The 24,182-nt window shown below is 44.6% G+C and overlaps 2 protein-coding genes across 2 annotated transcripts in view; one reads left to right on the top strand and one right to left on the bottom strand.

Annotated features, from left to right (window-relative positions):
* Window positions 1-24,182, bottom strand: part of DOCK2 (dedicator of cytokinesis 2) — a 418,871-nt gene that overhangs the window by 198,293 nt on the left and 196,396 nt on the right. The gene's annotated exons all lie outside the window — the stretch shown is intronic.
* Window positions 1,003-22,370, top strand: INSYN2B (inhibitory synaptic factor family member 2B). Its single transcript, XM_007171379.3, has 3 exons — window positions 1,003-2,909; window positions 4,032-4,106; window positions 19,408-22,370. Exons 1-3 carry the CDS (start codon window positions 1,531-1,533, stop codon window positions 19,592-19,594), a joined length of 1,641 nt encoding a protein of 546 aa, XP_007171441.2. The 5' UTR covers window positions 1,003-1,530; the 3' UTR covers window positions 19,595-22,370.

Raw genomic sequence — 24,182 nt, 5'->3', positions numbered from 1 at the left:
AGAGAATCCACCATCCTGTTGCCCTGGCAAGATACCTTAGGACCCCCATCCACCATTCCCAGGCTCTCCTTTGCTTTATTCAGCCATCCTCTCTTTCAGTAGATACTCATTAAGCACCCACAGAGAGCCTAAAGGAGGAATGGAAATACCTAAGCTGTAAAAAAAAAAAAATGGCTCCAGCTCCTGCCACCCTGGAGCTTACAGGGTAGTAGGGGAGATACACATTAAATAAATACATACACAAATGATTATTAAGGGACAGCTACAATTTGTGTTATGAAGAATGTGGTGAAAAGGTATAATGGGGGTCCTGATATGATGTAGCATCAGAGGTGTACGTGAGGGAGGAGTCACTAGAAAACTTTCGGGAGGAAGTGCCATTGAAGCTGGGACTTCGCGGATGAATAGGAGTTGGCTGGGGGGTGCCTGGGAGTGGAAGGAGGAAGCGATCCAGGCAGACAGGCATTTTGTTCCGAGGCCCTGTAGCCGCAAGGTGGCTGGCTAACTAGGCGAAAAGACACAAGGGTAGTAAGTTGACTTACCCCCAGACCATCCACTATCAAAAGCCCTCAGCTGGGAGGTTGGAATTTGGAGAGAAACCCAGGCCCCCAGGAACTGTGTTCTCAGTTGCATCTGTTATCTCTTCCCTTTCAGACTCTCCTGGCCTGGTGGCAAAGACTGCCAGGTCCCAGACCCTGACCCCGAGGCCAAGCGAACAAAGGTTTTGGCTCAAATACCCAGAAGTTGCAGATGTGGCTCACTTTTCCCACATGTGAACTTCAGCCAAGACACCACGACAGGGACTCTGCCCTCTGAATGCCCTCGGATGCCTCAATCCTGTCCCCATCACACCCCACTGGGGTTTTGTGAGGCTATTTAGGCAGATATGTTTCCCTCACTGAAGAAAAGGGAAACAGCATGAAAGAAAACAATGGCCCCAAAGGAAGAATATGTGATTGACGTAAATGCTCCCTTAGGAGCATCACGTATCATCAAAGAAGCCAAGCCCCAGGTCATTTATTTCTCTGCCTGTTTACATGAAATGGAAAGATGTGTTTAAGTTTCCTGTAGTTTTACACTGCAAATTGACGCTCCCGGAAAGGAAGCCGTATGTTCCAGACGTAGCAGGTTTCTTTTGGAATTCACATGTTGGCAGTCTGGCGCTATCCCCTAAATGGTACTTTCATTGTCTTTTTGTTCAAGACAGCAAGCTTCTTCCAGGATCAGAACCGCCTGCCAGCCTCCCTTGATAAACAGCCCACCAGCTCTCGTGGTAGATTAGGTTTAATAACTAGCCTAACTCCTTGTTTACCTAAGTGGCAATTACCACTGCGATGGAATAATATTTTACCTGCAGGGGAAGCATTACGGAGAGCCCCCAAGTAAAACCTGCTGGCCGGGAATGGCCAACAGAGCTGCCCCTACTCAGAGGAGAGGACCACTCCATCTCGGCCGGCAGATCTCTGCGTCTGAGATGCTGTCATTAGATGCTGCTCCGAAGACCTAAGGAAATGTGCCCAGGAGAAGGGTATGGTCCCAATCCTTTCAACTGAGGGAGGCTCAATGGCCCAGCAAAGTATGAAAGTGAGGCCTGTGCTTCTGAAGCGTAACAGTCTAGAGTCGGTGGAGCCTGTGAAGCAACCTCACCACCGCAGGAGCAAATCTCAGCAGGTGCGATTTAAGGAAGATGGCACCCGCAAGACTCCACCGGCCCTAGCTGAGGCTGACATGCAAACTTCTGAGGACCCGGCTGTAATGGGCAAGACTCACGCCTCCGGGCACCATCACCTCCCCACCTACTCACTCTCCTTCCCCAGGTCCCAGCAGGCAGGGGGCTTTCGGCACATCGCCATCCAAACCTCCCCCAGTCTCAGGAAGCACTTCCCAGTTTTCAAAAGGAAGAGACTCACAGCTAGCAAGTCCCTGGTGGAAATGCAGACAGCATCCCAAAGTGCCATCCAGGTGAACGGCAATCTCTCTGAACAGGACATCGTGGCCTCTGACCTTGCCTACTTAAGGCTGGCTCGGCATCTTGAAGATGGGCCTCAAAGGGTCAAGGTATCCCACCCATTTCTCCCTAGAATGTCCAAGGTGCAAAGCAATGGGCCTGTGAGCATATGCTTGGAAGCAGGGACATGGAGGGCCTCAGAGAAAGCAACAGCTGCCATTCAGGTCCCAGATGATATTTATCACAGCCCTACCTGGGCAGGTAGAGAGTCCACTTTCAGCCCAGACAGGTCTGCTGAGATTAGCAACTCCATACCCACTTTGGTTGACATGCATCCAGGTGACGGGAGAAGAGTGCCACCACCAGATTCAGAAAGACCCCTCTCCTGCTTAAATGCCACCAGCGGTGCCAACCACATGCCCAGCACAGGGAAACTTACACCTGAAACGCTTTTGCCCAAAGATAACTCTGATGACAAAGACCTTGGCCCGTTGTCATCTCAGTCAAAGGAAACGTGTGTTCCCTCACATCCACGGACTCACAGCTCCCCTTCGCCAGGCTCCCACAGCCAGCCAGCCCAGCCAGGGGGAGCTTCAGATTGTGCTTCATCGAGTAACAATCACCAGGATCTGCAGTCACTCAAAACTAACAGTGAGTCAAAATCTGCCCCTGTGTGTCAGGAGCAGACGGCAAAGAACCCCTTCCAGTCACACATCCCAGCATTTCAAAACTGTCCAGAAAGCGATCACCTCCCATCCTCTCTTCCAAGGAGGGAGACCAAACAGCAGGGCACCACGGAGATGGGTGCGCTTAATCCAATTCACCTGGCACAGGGTGAGCTCTGCGACCTCCAGGGCAGGCTGCAATCCGTGGAGGAATCTCTGCACTCAAACCAAGAGAAAATTAAAGTCCTTTTGAATGTAATTCAAGACTTGGAGAAAGCTCGAGCTCTCACAGAAGGGTAAGGTGGATTTTTTTTATTGGGTTAAGTCACTTGCCAGGATAGGGGCAGAGAGAGAGCACTGGTTTCTGTTAGTAAAATGTCTCCAAAATGTTTGGGATTCTGTTGTTTCCCCAAATTGTAAGCAATGGTCCCCCTTTGTTCTGACTGGGTTTCGCTTGGTTGTAGGCTTTGGTGGATTTCCACGGTGATGTGTTTTTGTTTCCAGATGTCAAGAGACTGCAGAAAGGGGGCAATGAAGCAACAGAGTCAAAAGTGATTTTTATTAAGATGTAAGTCCAGTTGATACACGATGGGGGAAAATGATAGCATGTAGGTGCTTCCCCCACCCCCATCCTTGAAGCAAGTTACTGCATTTGCACAGTATTTTAGTTATTTATGGGTTTGTCACAGAGGACTTGAGGTGGCCACTAAGCTTACTGTTGACCATCCCCACCACTGACCACTTTGAAGGCTTGGGCCAGTCCATCATGGACCAGCTAAATGGAAACTGAAATGAGATCACAATTTTGCAAAGAGAAAAAAGTCACAAAATGCTTTCCTGGGTGACTCAGCATCAGTCTGGGGAGGGGAAGGCAGTTATTTGTTTAGGTGTGGGCTGTTCTTTCCTTGAAACAGTGCTCTCTAAAGACTGAGAAGAAGGAATGGCCAAAGCTAATCAACAAAAGGGTAGGAGAGGGAAGACATAATTAACTGGCCTTCGCTGATATGGATCAGAATCAACATTGCCTTATAAGAGAGAAGCACTGTGACGATACAGAGAGAAATGCACTGAACTAAGGGATCTGGAGTTTTAATCATCTTCCTCTACTCATTCGCAAAGTCTCTCAGTTTCCCCATCTATCACGCGGGGGTAAGAATAACTGGCTCATCTCATGGGGTTATTGTCAGCATGAAGAAAACCCAGATGTCAAAGTGCTTAAGCATTTATAAAGCACTCTAGAAATGTGAGGTTCTATTAACAGGGGTTTCTTGTTTCTGTGTCTGTAATGGCCATGCAACTTCAGGCTTTGGTACTCATGAGAGGGGCAATGCTGTGCTGCAGGGAATGAGTCTGTAGAATGCGTGCATCCCAGGGGGATTTTGCCCATAGATTTATCTAGCAAATGCTCTATCTTGCAGGCGCAACTTTTATCGAACTGGCCAAGATCTCAACAACTGCAGTACCTGCCAGAACACAGCGTGCATCATATACAGGTACCTGGCCACAACCGAGGCCTGCTCTGTAGAGCACAGAAGCTGCAGGGTCCACAGAACATTCTTGTAAGCTCTCTTAGGCACAGAAATTCAAGAGAGGGGCAAAGACATGAGGCCTTTGAATACCTGAGACTTAAAAAGCAAGGTGTTTAACTATGAAATGTTAACATCTGGTTCCAAGGCAGGCATTGCTTTGTTTCCTCACAATAAGGTCTATGAGCAAATCCTCTTGAGATCATCATCCCTCCACTTACTGAATACTGAGTACAGGCGCCTTGCCAAGCTGTGCATGCCCGTTTGCGTCTTGTTTCACAGTATACCTCGTGAGGTAGGCGTTAACGTCCTCAGAGAAGTTCAGCCATTTGGCTCCACTCACATAAAGCATTTTCGGAGAGCAGAGGGGGCTCTCCAACCAAATATTCAGAGTCTTGGGACTCAAATCCAGATCTTTCTGATCCCAAGCCCTATGATCTTGACTGTTGTACCACACAGCCTCTTCCTCCACAGTAGCTATCACATGCCAACAATTACTATATGTCAAGAACTGTGCTAAGCACTGTGTATTCACTTCTAAGTACATTGTTTCTTTCCAGCAGGGGGTAAGATTGCTGCAATAGAGTGAATTTTTATAAGTAATAGAAGGGAAACAGCATACAGTTGTAAGAGCACTAAACTTGGAGTCAAAATCCCCAAGTCTACGCCTGCTTACTTGTCTGGAGCTCAGTTTCCTCATCTGTAGAGTGGGAACAATTATCCCTCTTGAGAGTTGCCATTAGGAACAAATGAGAAAATATATCTGAATGCCTTTTGTAACAGTCAATTTCTGTACAAATCCAAGAGCTTATTCCTGTTATTACTGGAAAAATCAACGCCCCTTTAGCTGGAAGTCTACTTTCAGTGGCACAGTGGAAAAGTGGTCAAAAGCAGTCATTTCAGTTGATGGAATCTAACTTTGTTTAACAAAATTGTATGGTTTGGTTTTCTCTATTATTTTCTCTCTCTGATGAGAAAGGCAGCTAGGGCCTGAGCAAACTGAAGCCCAACTGGGTTGCCTGTGTCTTCTTTTTAAAATGTCTCATTCCTTCCAGCAGAATCCTGAGATTTTCATCTTAGCAAGGGATGGGGGCCTGGTAGTCAGGGGGCCCCTACCCTTAGGTGAGGCCTTGGGCATTTTCTCACTGAACTGTCAACACTTTATACCTAAGAGCCAAAGGACCACAAAGTTTTTTCACCAATAACAATAACAGGAGTTTCAGGACCTCTCACACAAAAAAATGCCCTTTACCCTGGTATGAAATATCCCCTCTTAAAAGGGGGCTCTGGAAAAGGCTTGTGCATTGGAAAGAAAAATTAGGGAGTCTCATCAATTGCTTACCTTTTGCTCCTTCTTCTTTTACATCCCCCATCTTACGCAAATTTCCTAATCACCAGGAGGACAAAAATCATTAAATGTCTAGACTGTTAGGGAGGACAAAAACTTTTCCTCATAAACAAAAATAATTATTCTTAACTAACTTCCATTTAAATTTTGAAAAGTCTCTTTTTCAGCAGCCAGATGATGTATTTTCTATTACCTTCAGATGACTTTTTATTTAGCTTATGTGAGTGAAAAGGACAAATGGTTATTTTCCAATCTACTATGAGTTTCTTGCCCTGGCCTTCGGCAAATCATTTCTGGCCTCTGAGTTTCCTCATCTGAAAAATGAGGGCCTTTAATTAGATGGTCCCTATGGTCCCTTTCAGTTCTGACATTCTGATGTTCTAGGCTGAATTAAAAATAGTAATATTTGGCTAAACTACAACCTTCCAACAAGTCTGAGAATGTTTGCATTTTTCTAGTACTTACTTCAAATATCCCAAGCAAACATTCTAAATTTACCCCTGGGTGGGCTGGCAAACCTTTATCCACACATCCCTTTCCAGTCTTCCAAGAAGAGCAGCCACTGCATGCATCTATCCCTCATTACCATTCAAAGCCAGACTGTTCTCCCAGACAGTATCTATATCGTTGTATCTAAGCCATTGTGAAGGAACAGGCAATTAGTTTGATGAAAGCAAAGAGATCAGAACAACATCTCCATCACAGTAACAGTGGGAAGATGAGAGTTGTCATTTTTTTTTTTTTTTTTAACATTTCAAATGACTTCAAACCCTGTGTGGTATCCTGGAAAGTCAGATCTTGCAAACTAATAAATAAATGATGTGAAATACTCATCCTCAGGCCTTGTTAAGCTGCAGTCTCTCCCCAGTGATGGATGGACCGAGTGCACGTCACTGAACATAAAGCACATGGATGCGTGATGGATTGCCTGCCGGGTCTTCTTCTCTGGAGATGTTGCTGCTAAGTTCGCAATCCATAAGGTTTTCTAAGTGGCCCCATCAGCCGAAGCCTATGGCTATGCTACTTGCTTCCATCAAGACACGTGGGGTCACTGGTTCTATCCGACTCGTTCTCTCTGCTCCAAGAGGAGCCTACTGTCCACCCGCTCCTCAAAGCCTCACTGGCATTCTTCTTACCATGGATCACTTTGATAGATCCTACCTCACCAAGGAGAACAGCACCAAAACTGATGCCCAAAGAGTCCATGTATTCTCAGGAGTACACCAGGAAGAACGAACTCCTTGGAGTTCTGACTGCTGTGGGCTCCAAGGGAAGGGTGTGGGGATTGGCTCTATGACTCAAGCTGGTTCCAGGCTGTTTAGACCCCAAACACTCTTCTCACCTCTCCTTAGCATTAATCCTAGGACAAGCTACTCAAAGTGTTTCTGCATGACTCCTGCGGTACCTAAGATCATTTCAATTCTTCTGATTTACCCAGAGGGAAAAATCTGAGTTTGGTGCTAGAATGTCTTCAAAACCTTTCTAATGCTTACTTATCACACTTCTCTGCCAAGAGTGAGTATGTCTCATGTTCATAGTCACGGGCAAGCAACAGTATGCAGCCAGAATGTAATCATTCCTAATTCTTTATGGAAGATTTTAACTTTTAAAACTAGTCCCCTTACCTACTCACTGTTACGCAGGTCTCCATTTTCAAAAGGTATATTGCCTGTTTTGTACAAATGTTTTTAAGTCTAAAAAGTGAATTGATCTAGAGAGAAAAAAATTATTGTGCATGTGGTATGGGGAGTTTCACAAAAACCATGAAGGTGGTGAATGAATGACTGCAGTTTTGGAAACTGTGCCTTAAGGAATCAGCTCCCTTTCCTCTTCTCAAGGACGTGAGGTCTCTCCAAGCCATATCACTCCTCCTTCCCTCACCCCGTTCTCTGCTCCTCCAGCCACATCTTCCTGCACTTCATCTTCACGTTCACTCTAAAAATAACCACAGAACCTCTTTGGAGGTCTTTGACTACACCAATCATGCGTTTATTTTATGGATGTAGCTCCCAGGAAAAAAAAATCTGCCTGGTTTACGTTGTAAAATGCCTCAAATGTTTTAAGGGAAAAGAATGGGAAGTCTTTCTCAGAAAAAAAAATTTCTTCTATCATCCAAGTGTGTTTCTTAGAAAATGGAAATAAAGTGCAAGCAGCAAACTTAGCATTTTCAATGGGTGAAGGGAGAGGCTGGCCATGTAAGATTTGAAAGGTGCTCAGGTGCTAGAGAGAACAACAGAAGAGCACTCGTTTGCTCAGGGGTCTATCTGGACAGGCTGTCTCCTCTTCTCATCCTTAGCCTCTGTTCATGACTTCAACTGCACTATGGATTTTAATTTTAATTTCTGTGATATCAGCTTCCCCTCTGTTTTTTATGAGTTCTCTCTCTCTCTCTCTCCCTCTCTCTCTCTCTATATATATACACACTACCTACAGATCTTTCCATTTCTATCTTGATATCTCAAAGGTACCTCAAATTCTCGAATTCACCATATACCAAAACACACTTATTTTCCTCCACACAATTCTTTTCCTGCATTTCTCATTTTGCTCAACACTGTTAACCGCAGTTCCATAAAGAAACTACAGTCCCCACAGTGCCTCGCTCCTCTCCTTTACAACACACATCAAATTGGCTACTGATTCTACCCTCTGTCTCTGGTCCATAAAGCTCTCATCATTGGTCACTTAAACGCTAGCTGGCCTTTTTGCCGTAGGTACCTTTTGCCCTGTCCCAAGTAATCCTCCACACAGATTTCTAAATTACCTGAAAAGTAGAATCTGATCTTGTCACTCCCCCTGCTAAACAATTTTGTCCCAGTTCCTGTTGTTTCCTTTAGTTAATTTTTCAAAGCCCTTTGAACATGATACTAACCTTCTTACTTGCTGGGTCTCCTATTTCTCCCCAGCCACAGGGAACTACTCAGCTGGCTTCATATACTGTGTGTTCTCTCATGCATGTTTCCTTATTTCCTGAAATGCCTTTTCTGCCCTGCTTTGTCTGGAAATCTCCTAGTCTTGCAGCTTAAAAGTCAGTTCCTCTGAATAGCCTTACACTCCTTCCCAAGAAGGACCCCCTTGGCACACACATTCCTCGGCTATACCATTTATCCTATTGCATTGTAACGCAGTGTTTATGAGTTTCTTTCCTTCAGCAGATGGCTAGTATCTCAAAGTCGTGGGCCAGTGTCTAATACATAGTTGTTGCTCAATAGAATCTTGTCAAGGAAGGGAATGGCTATACTGACTAGGGGAGGGATGAAAAACAGTGGTGGGCTTGAGACAGCTATTCAGATGCCCCAAAGTCAAGTCAGTGTGACTATTTGTGTGTGCCCCTACCCTTGGGTGGGGAAACGGAAGGCCTTAATTAATCAAATGTTCTTACTAGGGAAGGAAGGCTTCTGTGCAGCAGGTCCTCAGAAGATCTTTTGGAACTAAATCAAACGACTGTATGTGGTACATGGACTGTCAATTTTCAAACACCTGGAACGCTACAAGATGAAACCTAATCAAATCTTCCTTTGATGACTCAGAAAGCTTGTTGCAATCTCACAGGACATTGAGATCCTCGTTCATCATGGCCATCCAACATTATTGCCCAGTACTTCTGTACTGGCTGTGGTAGGAAAGGTGGTTTGATTTGTGGAAAACTGAAAACTCCCTCCAGGCTAAAATATCTCCCTTCTACGGTGGCTGAACTGCACCAATGATCTCTATGGAAGAGGGAATTAAGGCATTAGATCGGCAGGTTCTCTTGGCAAAGCATCAAAACCCAGTGTAGTAGGCAGAATAATGTCCACAAAAGATGCCCACATTCTAATTCCTGGACCCTGTGAATATGTTACCTTACTTGGTAAAAGGGACACTGCAGGTGTGATTAAGTAAGGATCTTAGGACGAGGTAAGTAGCCTGGATTGTCCAGGTGAGCGTAACATAATCATAAGGATCCTTACAAGGGAAAGATGAAGGCAGGAGAGGCAGAGTCAGAGAAGATGTGACAACAGCAGCAGAGGTAGAAGTGATGTGGTCACAAGCTAAAGAAGGTAGGCAGCCTCTAAAAGCTTGAAGAGGCAAGGGACACATTCTCTCCTCGAACCTCCAGAAGGAACACAGTTCTGCTGACACCTTGACTTACAGTTCTGGAGGACTTCTGATCTCTGGACTCTAAGAGTAAAATCTGTCTTGTTTTAAACCACTAAATCTGTGGTAATTTGTTTCAGCAGTAATAGGAAACGAATACGCCTGGATTAAACCCTTATAATTCGTAAACTACTCACATCTAATTGGAGGTCTGTTAATTTGACTGTGATGATCTTTGCAACTATGACAGCTAGGGGAAGACAGAGATCTGTCGGGATGAAGATGAGGGAAAAGAAATAAGAAGAGAGCTACCACTTACTGTGTCTATTATTACTGGTCATTACAAATGCCCTTTATTTTCGTATCTAATCCCCACAACCATGTCAGATAGATAAAAATACTCCCATTTTACAGGTGAGATAACTGAGGTTCAGGGACTTGCACACTATTCAGATTAGACAATTGAGACTGAGAGACAGAGAGGCACTTGCACAATTATTCTGAAACTAATAAGTGGCAATGTCAAGATTGGAACTTAGTCCTCCCTTCCTGTTGGCCAGATTCTACAGCATGCTGCCTTCAGAGGACAGACCTGCTTGAGGGGGTATCAGGGCTCAGCGGAATGTTGTATGTCTGAGTTCTCATAATCCAAGGGCATCGTGGGGGTTTGTGTTTAAGATGCAGGACCTAAATAGTGTTCTCAAAATGTGATCCTGGGCCATCTGCATCAGAGTCTCCTGGGTATCTGTGAATACTGGTTGCTGGCCTTCACTCCCCAAACCTGCTGGATCAGAGGGGTGGGGTGGAGGATGGGAATCTACAGTTACAGCCAGTTTCCTGGGAAAGCCTGATCCCAGTGAAGCTGGAGAAACATTCAACTAGGTAAAATTAGGGTCTTGAAAGGAGGAGGTTTCTGGTTGATTTATTAGAAACTTTTGTGACATAGAAAGCTCGTGCTAATAAAATAGCCCAGAAAGTAGCTTTTGTTTTAAACGCAACATTGGACAGATGATTTACCTTTCTGCTTGGCTTCAATTACAGGTTTAGGTGGTCAGGTATAGACCTAACTAGGGGGCACAGGTGAGAGTGGAGGCAAGGGAAAGGGAAGGGAAGAGGATTGGGGTGGGGGGGGCGCTTCCTCATAGACTAAGGGTATTTTTGATGCCTCCTATTTCCAATGAGAAGAGAAAATGAGCTTCTGCCAGTCCACGTGGGCGCCCAGGCTTTCATTATGCATTACTTAGGGGATTCATTTGTAGCCTCTCCTCCCTCCCGTATTTCCCAGCTCCTTGGTCCTCATCTGAGATCAGGAACGGAATGGCAATCCCTGCTGACCTTCCTCCTCCAATTAAGGTTCAGACCAGTTAGAGCCCAATTCTGCTCCCAGGCCAAGGGCCCAAATGCTAGGAACTGCCCTCTGGTGCATCCTGGAGGAGCAGTTACAAACACCTGACAGGGTGGCCATGCAAAGTGCTGCCCAGGACCGCCCACCCCGCTTCAGGAGAGGGTGTGATCACCACAGGCTCCAGAACCAGGGAATATGCGTGAAGCTGAACACCAGAATCCTCCACCACTTTCCTCTCATTTCCTCAAACTCCACAGACCATAGACTGCTTTTTTATCATTATTGATTCCTCCACTGTTACAACTCCTCTGAGCTAGACAGAGAAGAAGTTAAGGATATGCAAAAGGAGATTTGCGGCAAGTGCCGTCCTTTGTACCCGGCGACCAGCATCCCTGTTCTTGATGTCGCCCCCTCATTGTTTTAATATTCGGAACTTCTCATAAGGAGTCTCTCTGGAACACAGACCAAAGCTGTACAGCTGTGTGCCCTGTCGGAGAAAAGCCAGGCCTTCGTCTAACCAAGGAAAGCAATGTGAGTTACCTGGGGTCATGCAGTCTGAGGCGCTGAGAGCCTTCTAGAGTTTCCTTCCATGGTTAAGTCATTTGGCCACTGGGTCTTGGTCTTGCCTGCCACTTAAAGCTATTACTTAACCAGAGAAAAAGGCATTTTACTCAAAATGCAATATGCACCCAGGCTTGTGAATTCAGCAACCAACTTTCCATGTAGATTATTTAGTATGTTCTTTTTGTTTGCTTAAGATGACCTCCCAGCGTGGAGCCAAGAGAACTGTTAGAGCCTCGTCTTCCAGCCACGGTCCTCTCTCTGGCCAGCAATGAATTCCACAGTGAGGAGTAATTATAAAGCACACAGCATGTCTGTTCTTTATAGTAATCACAGATGCCTTTGCAGCTCTCATCCCACTGTAGTACGGACTGAGCAGCATTCATTGCAAATGCAGGAACATGAATGTTAATAGCAATACTACCCGGCATCCCCCAAACAACTACCACCAAACATAGCTCAAGCTCTCTTTTGGAAACAGACATAAAGTTTGGGGTACATGTGGAAACCTCTCTGAGCCTCGACAGTTTGATCCCCAAGATATTTGCCATTAGTCCCTGTTTCTCTCAGTATGTTTATCCCTTTCTTCTTTTCCCTCGAGTGTAAGTGGAAAGAAGTAGGATTTACAGCATCAGCAATTTATCTGCAATAAAAATGAAACCTATTTTAATGCATTAATAGCTAAAGAGGCTGAAACATGCCATAAATATAAAATCAAGAAAATTGAGAGTTTCACAGGAGTAAGAAATGGATGGCTGCTGGCATGAGGGCCACAGCTGACCACAAAATGACCCAATCTTTATTTCTCTGTCAAGTTAATGCAACAATCATTACCATTTGTTGAACCAAGCACTGTGCCAGGAATTTTGCTAAACACTGTACATGTATCATCTCTTTTCAGACTCCGCAAAACCCTAAAATATGGGTGTGGTTATTATTCTCGTTTTTACAGATGAGGAAACTGAGACTCAGAGAAACTATGTGACTTGTCCAAGATCCAACAGAGCTAGGGCTTAAACCAGTCCTGCTTTTAGGAGACTTTCTTGTCCCTTTCCCTCTTACTTTCTGACCTTGCACAATCAGTGAATATTTGTGTTGAAGTTCTCTGAGATGACCTTCTCTTTCTAAGGACTTAATGTGAAGACATTCTCAACACAGAGCCACAGAACCCAGAGCGCAGACCTCTCTCACAGATAGCAATCAGCAGTGAGGTTTCTGCAGCGTGGCTCTGCTTATTTATGTGCCTAGAAGAGAACGTGCAATTCTCTGAGGACTCGTCAGCAGACAGCTGCCCAAGAAGGGGTGCACTTGCCAGCTTGAAATGGCTGTGAGTTGTGAAGCTTAAAATTGTACCCTATAAATAATGAGCAAACTGGTCATTCGGAGAAAGTTTTAGGAACAATATCCCTTCCAGACTGGGGAAAAACACTAAGGTTCCTGCTTTCCCAGACTGTGATTTTTCCCCAGAGACACTTTCCAAAGTGGTGTGATTTATTCAAGTAGACAGGAACCCAACTACCCGTGCTGATTCCATTGATTCTTACAGCTAATTCTTCTAGAACAAAAGTTGCTGGAGGTCAATAAATCTGTATTGCACCTGAGTTCCGTGGCAAGAGGGGCCACAGAAACACTCTAACAGAGACGAAGAGGTGGAGAGGGACTTGGAAGTGGTTTTGCCTTCAGGGAGATGCCATGGATCATTAGTTTCTCAGCCAACCTGCTTGGGGTGCATGGTTTACGACTCATCTCTTGATGAAAGAACAAGACGCGCCTGCTGAGAAGGAAGAGCAAAGGGCCCCTGTGGACCTCAGCAACCTACACCAGACCCAAAATTGCACAGCCCAGATACTACCTTGAGTAAGCTGCCTCCTGTGGGGTGTCTGTCTTCTTTGGTACGCGGCCTCCCTGTCAGAAGGTCCCTGCAATCTGGAAACACTATGGCAGGGTGGGCTGGTCAGCTGGGTCATGAAGGGTCGTGCATGCAGCCCAGCCCAGGTTGGGTCTGGTTCCACAGAGGGCTGCAAGTTCATTTCGGTGCACTAGGCCTTGGTCACCACCCCCTCCCCTCCCCTCCCCACGCTCATCTGGTGACCAGGATCTCACACAGATTGAAGACTGCTGTTCTTTCGATGCTGTGTATCTTAGTGTACAAGCTTTGGAGCCAGACAATCTAGGCTCAAACCCTGGCTCTGTCACTTATTAGTGTGTGCCCTTGGCAGAATATTCAACCTCCCCTTGCCTTGCCTCAGTTTCCTCATCTGTGAAATGAAGATAATATCTATCTCATGGGGCTCTGAGAATTACATGAGACGTGAGAATTACTAAACTTGTAGTATAGTGTCTGGAATATAGATTTCATTACATAAATGATAGTCATTCTCCTACCCCTCCTCCTCCTCCTCCTTCTTCTTCATCATTTAAATTACCATATGCCCTCACCTAACATGACCCAGATACTCTCTTGTTATATCTTTCTCTTCTTAGAGTAAGACCCTGGGAACAGCCAAGCCCTGGGCTAAAACATCTGATCCCTTTTTAGGAAAAAACAGAGGACTAGAGGTCAGGAAAGCAAGCTGAGATTCTGATCATAACTTATGGTGTGACTCCCTTCACCAACTCACTTGTCAGTTGAATGGAGATAACAACCTTCCTAGATTCCTGAGCTATTGTGAAGATAAAATGAAAATGCAGATCTGGACTGTCTGCAATCTGAAAGTGCTATATAAAAGTAAGAGGTTTCTATTGTTTGTTTCTATATAAACTTTTATCTCTTTGTGTCTCACCCAACTTCAGTTTGCCCAACCAAGATGCCGCATCCGGAATCTGTCTCTGTTGTTTGCTTATGTATTTACGCATTTACCTACTTTTTGCTTCTCACTATTTCTTCTTCCAGACAAGCCGTGACTTAGGCTTCTTGCTACTTCCAATTACCTAGAAAAACCTCCTTCTGTTTTTCACCTAGCATGATGGCTGGAGCACTGATCTGTCAGCTAGATTAGTGAGGTGCCCTCAAGAGGGAAACCTGAAAGCTCGCTTCCATTCTTGGTCTGCACACAGCTCACTTTCTAAATGCAAAGTGGCACCATGAGCAGACATCTTGGCTGGGAAAGGCTCTAAGGATCCCCAGACAGTGAACTGGGCACTCCTGAACCAGGTGTCAGGTATTCCGTGCATCCTCAGAGGGCCAACCTTGCAGACCTGGAATGCTCCAAACTATCTCAATGGCTCCTGGCCTGAATCCTGTATTATAACAATTTCTTGACCACCATTTGCCACTCCCACCCCACCGTGAGCCAGAGCTCTGTACAAACAGCACTCCTCTTCATCCATGTGGATATGAATGGAGAAGATGGTAAGGGTGGGAAGATATGTAGATTAAGAGGAAGAAGAGAAGGGAAGGTTGGAAAAGTTACTGGTGTTCTACCTTGATACCAAACCCAAGACAGGCATTCCTTCCCCAGAATCTGCAAACAACCCTCTGCTAAGAGTCTGCTTGAACTCTCTCAAGCAGGCATTTTATTCCCTCTTTCAAGACGTTGCTGAAAGTGCTGTGGGTTGGCTAAGTAAGAAGTTGAGGGGCATCTCCTCTTCTCTACCCAGCCTCAAAATGAAAGACAGATGAGAGAGGGCACTGCCCCCTGCCCATTTATAAGGCAGCTGCTACCAAAACAAAATATAGTCCTTCTCCTCCCTTCCAAACTAAACAATAGTTTGTCAAGTGGATGGATAAGAAAAGTGACAATTTTCCTTTATGTTAATAAATTGCTTTGGCCTAAAAAAACATTAATCAATTTCTTTCCAAAGCACAGATGCTTCTCTGTACTCTGTTATTTGCCTGGCCTTGAAAAGAAAGTCACTTTCAATCCTCTTTAAATTGTCAAGACCAATGGGGGCAGTTGCAAGAAGAGGATGGGGACTTCCCTAAGTCCCAATGATTATAATGGAAGCCTGTCGTGTTTCCATAGAAATATAAAGAGCATATTCTTCCCTGAATGTACATGGAGGGGAGAGGTGAAAAGTGATGTTTCCAGCAAGGTATACAATTACTGAAGAGTTGAAGGTATGAGTGAGGAGGTGAGGCATTCAGTCCCTAAGATAGGAAGACAAGAGACTTAGTGGAATGGGTAGAGGCCACATCCTACATGAGGACATTTCCCGTTATTGTGTCCCATCTGCACAACTACCCAGTGAAGTAGCTTTATAACCCCCACCTTCAGTTGGGTCTCAGAAAGAGAAGCAACTTACCCAAGGTCACCCAGCCAGTAAGTGGTACAGCCTTGGTTCAAACCCAAGAGTATTCCACTCGAGAGCCATTTCTGTTTTGTCTACAATGTGCTTTAAATTGTGAGCTAAGACAGACTTTACTTTCTTTTTTTTTTTAAATAAACTTATTTATTTATTAATTTATTTAATTTTTGGCTGCGTTGGGTCTTTGTTGCTGCACACGGGCTTTCTCTAGTTGCAGTGAGTGGGGGCTACTCTTTGTTGCGGTGCGCGGGCTTCTCATTGTGGTGCCTTCTCTTGTTGCGGAGCACGGGCTCTAGGCGTGTGGGCTTCAGTAGTTGCAGCATGCGGGCTCAGTAGTTGTGGCTCGCGGGCTCTAGAGCCCAGGCTCAGTAGTTGTGGCACACAGGCTTAGTTGCTCCGTGGCATATGGGATCGTCCCAGACCAGGGCTCAAACCCGTGTCTCCTGCATTGGCAGGCGGATTCTTAACCACTGCGCCACCAGGGAAGTCCCAGACTTTACCTTCTGTATCCTGGCTCTTCTGGCTCCAGGCCTGCCGGTTCTATACACATCTGGACTCACCCAGAGAACTATTTTTTTCTAATTGTTGTTAGGACATTGTTGTGAGTCTTGACAAACTCAGGTGGTTTGTTGTTGTTGTTTGTTTGAATTAAGAAGTCAGAGAAATATCACATATAAGGAGAAGAAGGAGGCTGTTTTGTGTGTATGTTCATATAATTTGGTAGAGGTATATGGATGAAGAGCTGGAAAGTAGGAGTAGTTGAGATACGTACAAGGCAGATTTTTAAAGCAATTGTTAGTTTAATCATCTGTCTCACACGCTGGTAAGCAAGATCCACAAAAGCAGTATCCACATCTGTCTATCTCACTGTGATGTCCCTGTAACTGAGCATAGTATCAGGCCTAGAGCAGGATGGATGATTGGATGCATGGGTGGATGGATGAATGGATGGATGGGTGGATGGATGGATGGATGAATGGATAGATAGTTGGATGGATGGATGGATGAATGGATAGATGGCTGTATGGATGAATGGATGGTTGGATGAATGAATGGATGTTTAGATTGCTGACCAGCTGGATGGATGGATGGATGGATGGATGGATGGATGGATGGATGAAATTTCCTATACCAGAAAGCTGAGGAAATTCCTAGAATGAGCAAGGGATACCTACTTTCTTTGGCTCCAGCTGATGCTCTAGGATGAAGGTTATTTTTCTGCCTGGTGAAAGGAGGGCAGGGATATTTCAGGAGCTAGGAGAACTATGAATGTAGATGTTCTCTATCTGTGAAATAGTGTAAGAGAGGGTAAGAATCAGAGTTTGCAACTCACTGCTTTAAATTCCTTCCTTAAAGCAATGAGAGTTTGCCAGAGACAACTCTTCCCCAGCTTCTGAATCCATCTCCTTAAGTTTCAGTTGGGGAGAGTGAGTTGCAGGTAGTGGTGACAGAAACCCACCCCAGGCTCAGAGACAAATAGGGGTGCAGTGCTGGGCAGTACATCCTGGAAGTGGGAGCCTCAGTGGATACTTCTGTTCACTGATCTGGCAAATCCTATGCTTTGGCTAGAAGATCTCTAGTAGCTCTTGATATTGGCTAGCATTTACTAAGGACACAGAGCCACTAGTTACCAGCACCAAGACGCCAGGGATAATGTCTGTCTGTCTGTTTACCACTCTGCCCCCAGCACCTAACATAGGGCCTGGAACATGGAAGATACTCAGTAAATTTAGTTTGTTGAACGATTAGCTGAATATCATTCTGTGTTTGTTGGTGCCTAGCTCTGAGCTGAGTGCTGTACAGCATTCTGTTGTTTATACTTCACTGAGATCCTATGAGTAGGTACCATGCTTATTCTGCAGATAAGGACACTGTGGCTTGAATACAAGAAATGACTTTGCCAAGATCTCCCAGCTAATCAATCGTGGAGCTTTGCCTAGAAAAACACAGCCTGCATTACTACACCCATTATTATAAGTCACCCAGCCAGGAGTAGGTCCCTGTGGAGGAGACCAGGGGGCACAGAAAGTGAAAGGATATAAGCCAAAGAGAAGAATATCTGGTGGAAGCTTATCAAAAATACAGAAACAAAATAATCAGACACCCATCCCTGATGCTCCTTAAGCATGGTTATTCAGCCCCTATTACTGTTACTATTATCATCATCAATGTTATTACTACTAATATATTACGTCTTGCTCTTTGCTTTGCTTCTCAACGATGTGTCTTGGAGAGCTTTACACCTATGCTTACTTCATAGCATTCCTCAATACAGACATATTTAAATATTCTCCTTTAATGGGCATTTCCTAATCTCCATTCCTTTTTTTGTTATTTTATTTGTGTGTTTTGGAGTCATTAATGTACAGACTCCATTGTATCATCTGTACACAGGTCTGTGAGGTAAACATGACACTGTTGGGGACCAGGGTTCTCAGGGGCTGAGAGAGTCAGAGGCTGGGGAGAGCAGAAGCTCTGGCCTGCGTGCAGTGGGTGCTCAGGCTTCCCCTGACCTTTGAGGGCTTGGGAATCAGGCCAGTGGGCATCAGGAATGGTCAGCCCGTCTGGTAAGTCTGGCTCAGCCTTCTCAGAACCTGGAGAGCCGGGCCAGGAAGACTGAATCCTGCAGACATCCCTACAGACTGTGTATGTGCTCCCTCCACCCTTAATTGTCCACTTTCCTCCATAGGAGGTTTACTTACAGAGGAGTTGCCAGTGCCAGGATGCCTGGAAGAAGGCTCTTAAGCTTACAGCTGTGTTTGTTACCTGGTTTCATACTAGAACTCTCAGAAGGCCCAAAGATGAGGAGCCAGCTTGGGAGTACGGAAAGTGGGGGAAATGCCGAGTCACGAAAACAGTGCTCCTCCTTGTTTAGCAAGGAGGAAAATGAAATGTTTCATATGGAAGAGGAAAGACCCCATGTTGGTTTGTGATGTGGCATGACTGGCCAAAGCCTTCTACCCAGCAAGGGCTAAAAAGGAGCTGTCATTAAAGGGACAGTGTCCTGGTCTGCTATGCCCTTGTCACCTCCCAGAGACCCATGATCGGAGTAAGTGCCACCAAAAAGGCAAATCACGATTGCCACACGTGACTAATAAAGCCCCCCAAATGGTACCTTGTCACTGGGCATTCTGAGATGGCTTACTATATGCCAGGAACCACTCTAAGTACTTCATTTATATTCTCTCAATTAATATACATCTTAATTCCAAAGAAAGCCTTTGAGATAGGTGCCATTTTTATGTCCATTTTATGGATAAGGAAACTGAGTTGCTAGTTTTAGCATACATTCCTCTGTGTTACTTAAATACTTTATAATGAGGCAGTTTTCATGCATAAAATGTATGTAAAAAGAATGAACAATCAGGAGCATTAAATAAATGCGAGAGAGAGATTGGAGCCGTCTTTACTGGACATCTACTATTAGGCTGCCATGTTACGTGCTTCATTTAAACTTAGTAAGATGCCCAAGAGGAAGGCATCACAGACGCCAATTCAGTCAATGAGAAACTGGAGCTTCAGAGAGGTGGCACAAGTTCCTCAAGGTCACACAGCCAAGCTGGTACCTAAGCATCTGGGACTTGACCTCAAAGCGCATGTTTTTCCATGTCAGTTGGACACTTGGTGATGCTACATCAGTATGTGCTGATTTGAATTTACTTTCCTTCCTTCCTCTTTGTGTTTTTCAGTGTAGAATATGATTTCCGGCAGCAGGAAGGCAGGTTCCATGAAGTCCTACAGAGTCTGGAGGAAGCAGAGCCAGCTGAGGAGGCATCTCCCCCACCAAAGTCCCCGGCAGAGCCCCCAGTCCCTGAGAAACAGGACTTAAGGCGGAAAACCAAGAAGGTGAAGAAGAAATGCTTCTGGTGGATCTGAGCTCATGGGGACCTTCACCTCTGCCCTTCCCGAGGTGGGGAACCACTGCCCTCAGGCCTTCTCTACTTCTTAGTGAAGGCCCCAGGCTATGAGCCACTCGACCTGTGAAACCAGAACAACTTGGGGCTGGATTAGCTGCCACTGGACACATGACCACACCTCACCTGAGTGCGTGCCGCTGCTTGCTGAGGACTTCACGGACCCGACTGACCACTTGCCTAGCTTCCTGTCACACATCCTCGTTTGTGAGTCTAGATTCCCACCACGGGCAAAACCCCCATCACACTTTCCTACATCTCTGTGATGCTAAGCACTTCCTGCCCATCCTGGGTGCATCGTCCCAAAGGAAAGAAACAAAAACGTTGTGCAGAGCAGTAAGATAGAGGAGGGTTACAAGCAGATACCCAGAGAAAAACAGATACCAAAACTGGCAGTTTTCTAAGATATTGGCATACATAAGCACAACAGAAGTGGGCAGGACATGAGAATGCAAGATCACCTTGTGGGTTGGGTCCTCTTCATTTTTAATTAGCCCCTTGACCCCAAAGCAAGGATTTGTCATTTCATGCTGTGTGGACCTTAGAGTCTGCGGCAGAGTAAGCTCACCACAGGGTATAAGGGACTTGCATGTATGACTATCCTGCAGTTGTAGCTACTCCAGGGCCCACCTTAAATCATCCTACTTCTCAATCTGAGGCCTGAGACTGCCTGGCAAATGGATGGGGTCTGGTTTGGGTTTGAACTTTAAGATTCCACAGTTAATTTCTCTGCAACGTTTAAGATCATGAGATCCAGCAGCCTATCTGTCCGTTTCATCTTATCAGAAACATAAACAAGACTAAGACAAAACACAACACTGGTTCTCGCCCATTCATCCCGGCAGCAGCCTTGTAGATAAGTTCAAAGTATATTAATCTACACAATCTCCCTTCCTGGTGACCAGGCAATGGTCACCTGATTGAAGAAGCAGCAGAACTGGGGATGAGGATATATTTTTTTCCATTTTAGTATTAAAGGCCTTTCCTTCCCAAAGTCTGAATTCTTTTAAAGTCTGGCTCATTCTTTTGACAAGACCTCCATACGTGTGGGTCCAGGCAAACTTGCATGGCTGAACAAACAGCTAAAGTAATATAATTAAGTAACTGCTACATACTCTTGGGGACGAGGGGTAGGTTGGCAAGGCTCATATTCCTTCTTGTTAAACTCTCTACCAGTCTGTGGTTGGATTGAGGTTGCTTAGAAGAGGGATCCTAAACTCAACAAGCAATCAATGAGGAAGGCACTTCATAATCCCCTTTGCTGAAGACTGGGTGTCTGAGTTAGAGTCTTTGCAGAGTGCAGCATCCTGTGTAAATGCGGGACGTACGTTCCCCACTGCAAATTGAGGCTAACTGAGCAAACCACCCCGACAGTTTCACCTTCCCCTGTCCCTGCGCTGCAGTGCACAAAGCTATTTCAGTGAGAGCAAGAGGGAAATTTGGCAAGGAATCTTGGCTGGCACTATTAAATCTTGGAATGTCATTCAAGATGTTCTTGTTCTGTTTCTAGTGTAATGTTTAAACCCACAAAATGAGACTGGAATACATAACGTGAAGTTAGAATTAAGATAAATACACTTGCCATACTTAAGCCACGTTTCAATAAGATATGATACCACTGGCTAAAAGCCACAGATCTTTCTGTATGTATCCACACGATCAACTCTCAGTTGGCCCCAACAACCGAAAAGAACAGCACAGAGGATAATCCAATAAAGCAAAATCATTGGGGATCTCATATAATTTTATCTTGCAGGAGCGCTTCCATCTTAATTTGCTTTGCTTACGCTAATTTTCAAATTAATTTATGTTCTTGGGCGGCACAATAAAATGGAAATAATCCTACTCCCAGAATTAAGACACCCAGGCAACAGAACAGTCTATTCCAACAACCTTTAGCAAATTGCTTACATTTTCAGGGCCTGTTTGTCCATTCCCAAGTGAAGATATGAACACCTACTCTACCTGTTTTATAAAGTCCGTGCACATGCCAACATCAAATGAGCAGAGCCACCCAGAGCTCATTAGGATCATTTGCCAAAGTCAGCCTGTAATGATGAAGAGATGTCTGGGATAACTCACACAAAGTGGATAATCCAACATTTGGATAATTAAGAAGTGTATGTTGTCATACACTTATGTTGAGGTGGCGGCCTCGGGATAAACCCTCAACTGAGTTAGATGAAATCGTGGTCTGAAAAGGTTGACATTTCTAGAGATAAAACCAAACGAGGCTATAATGATTCTATACCAAAGCACAACACAACATTGCTTGGGCCACCAACCTGAAACTGGGAAGGAGGTCTCTTCTGAAAGTTGAACATTTAAAATTGTTACGGGGGAAATGGATTCAGTAAACACATTCCTGCTAAACAAAAACGATCATCTCTGTGTTAAATTTCAAAAAGTATACATATACCAAGACTCTATATTCATCTACTCACGTGAAAATTGCTTCTTTGTAAAATATTATGTAACATCTACCGTGATATCCTACAGAAATGCTGTACTTGAAGTTATCTGGTTTTACAGAGCGATATTAATTTAGCAAAAGTTACTTTTATAAAATTGAAAGGTAAAAGACTGACACATCAGCTTAAGTTGCAGGAGTTTATGTAGCTGCTTTCTCTGTAGTTAAAAAAATGTGTACTCGCTATACTTGGAACTTAATACCAGCTCATCTATAGAGCACCTTCTTAAAGACTATGTACTAATGTAAGGTTTTGTAAATTTCTAAACTGTTTTAAATGGGATATTATCTTTTGCAATAAACTTACATATTTTTCCTAGGTTTTGTGACTCCATTACTAGCTTGGGTTGGTTTGGGTTATAAAATTTAAACCTAAGAAGGATGTCCAATGGTCCTAATGGCAGGGATAGTTTTCATTATAATCGCTTCTATATGTTTCCCAGGGAAACAAATAAAAAAAGGGCAGCTTCAGAACTTAGCATGGCAATGATCTCCTCAAGGCCCACATGCCCTGGGAGCCAGAGAAGGACTGTGAATCAATGATGCAATTCCCAGCTTCATTCAGACAGATACATATTCATGATTTTTATCATTATTATGCCCATATATCTGAAATGTAATTTATTCAATATTTTTCTTTAATTATTTTTCCCATAATTTTCTTCCTAGAAAGACAACTTTATATCACCATCATGAGGAAAACCAGTATGATGTTCCAAAAATAAAAGATGAAACCAAAATAATTTTTTAAAATTCTTGCTGGAGACTGTTGAGTGTTAACGGTGCTGAGCCTGAGACCAGCCCTCTGTGTTAAAAAGGGAGATTAGCAAATATTCAACACGTGCTAAAGCCACTTTAACACCAAATGCTTTTTCTACTTGACTAATCAGGATGCTTGAGAGAGAATCGACAAGAAAACAACATTCCCATCACGTGATTTAATTTTTTCCCTGCGCTGTCCATGAGCCATCTAAAACCAGTTTGTTTACCAATTTAGGTGGGAAAAACCTGGACACAGAATCAGAAGTCTTGGGTTTAACATTATTCTACTACCCTCTTTTTTGCAGGATGACCTTGGGAAAGTTAACCTCTGTGAGCTGCTGATTCCTTTTCTTATAATGCTGAACATCACCCTTGCCTGACAAGGGTGCCTGACAATTAAGTGGGAGAGAATCTTGAGCATTACGGAGGGCACACAACAGGTGCTCAATAAATGTGTATTTATTCATTTGTTTATTGAAGTAAATTGGGGGAGAAGAGGGAAGATGCCTTTATGGGACTGCAATGGGTTTTCAGAAACAGGCTTAAGGTTTTCTCAGGGCAAAAAGTGCTGTTAATAAGGAATGAACTCTTCCTGGCCTTATTAAGACTAGAAACCATGACAGTGATCGTTAAGTAACAAAGGCCTCAGCGAGCCAGAGGAATACGCAGGCATATCTAGCACAGAACAGCACTCTGGGGAATGAAGGATTCTTGCTGCGTGGAATCAAATACCCTAGACGTAAAAGACACTGCAAGGGCTGGGCCCCTGCCATTTGAAGCATGAGGCAACTAAGAAAGGCTAGATAGATGATGCGTCCAAGGGCTCGTGGAAATCATGAGGGAAGCCAATGCTGGGAGCAATGTGGTGGGTGGGTGCAACGTGTGAAGGTCTACCAGCCACCAGCACCCAGGGTAGTTCCAGGAACCACTGGCACTAGACTTGAGATGCATTCTGACCTCCAGGTACAGTTTCTTTCTTAGCCCATCAGAGGCCTCAATATAGCCTTCACTTGACAAGGCTCTCATGTTAAGCAGCTCAAGGCAACTTGCTGGATGCTAAAAACGTATTTCTCTTTTTAAGTTCCAAGAAACACAGATGCTTTATGATCATTATGCCCATCAAGCATAGCCTGCAATAAAAAGAGCTAAAAGACAAATCCACACCCAACACTCTTTGCATTTGGCGAAAACCATGTTTGTCTGGCTTAAGGTTCATAACCCCTTTGGGGTACTTTCATCCCAACTTCATCCCCATTTTCTTTCCACCAGTTTACAGCCTGAATTCCTGTTGCTCATGTCTATCACCCCTAGTCCTGAG

The sequence above is a fragment of the Balaenoptera acutorostrata genome, chromosome 2 (genome assembly GCF_949987535.1).
Source record: "Balaenoptera acutorostrata chromosome 2, mBalAcu1.1, whole genome shotgun sequence".
NCBI lineage: Eukaryota > Metazoa > Chordata > Mammalia > Artiodactyla > Balaenopteridae > Balaenoptera > Balaenoptera acutorostrata.
This window is presented reverse-complemented; position numbering and strand designations above follow the sequence as displayed.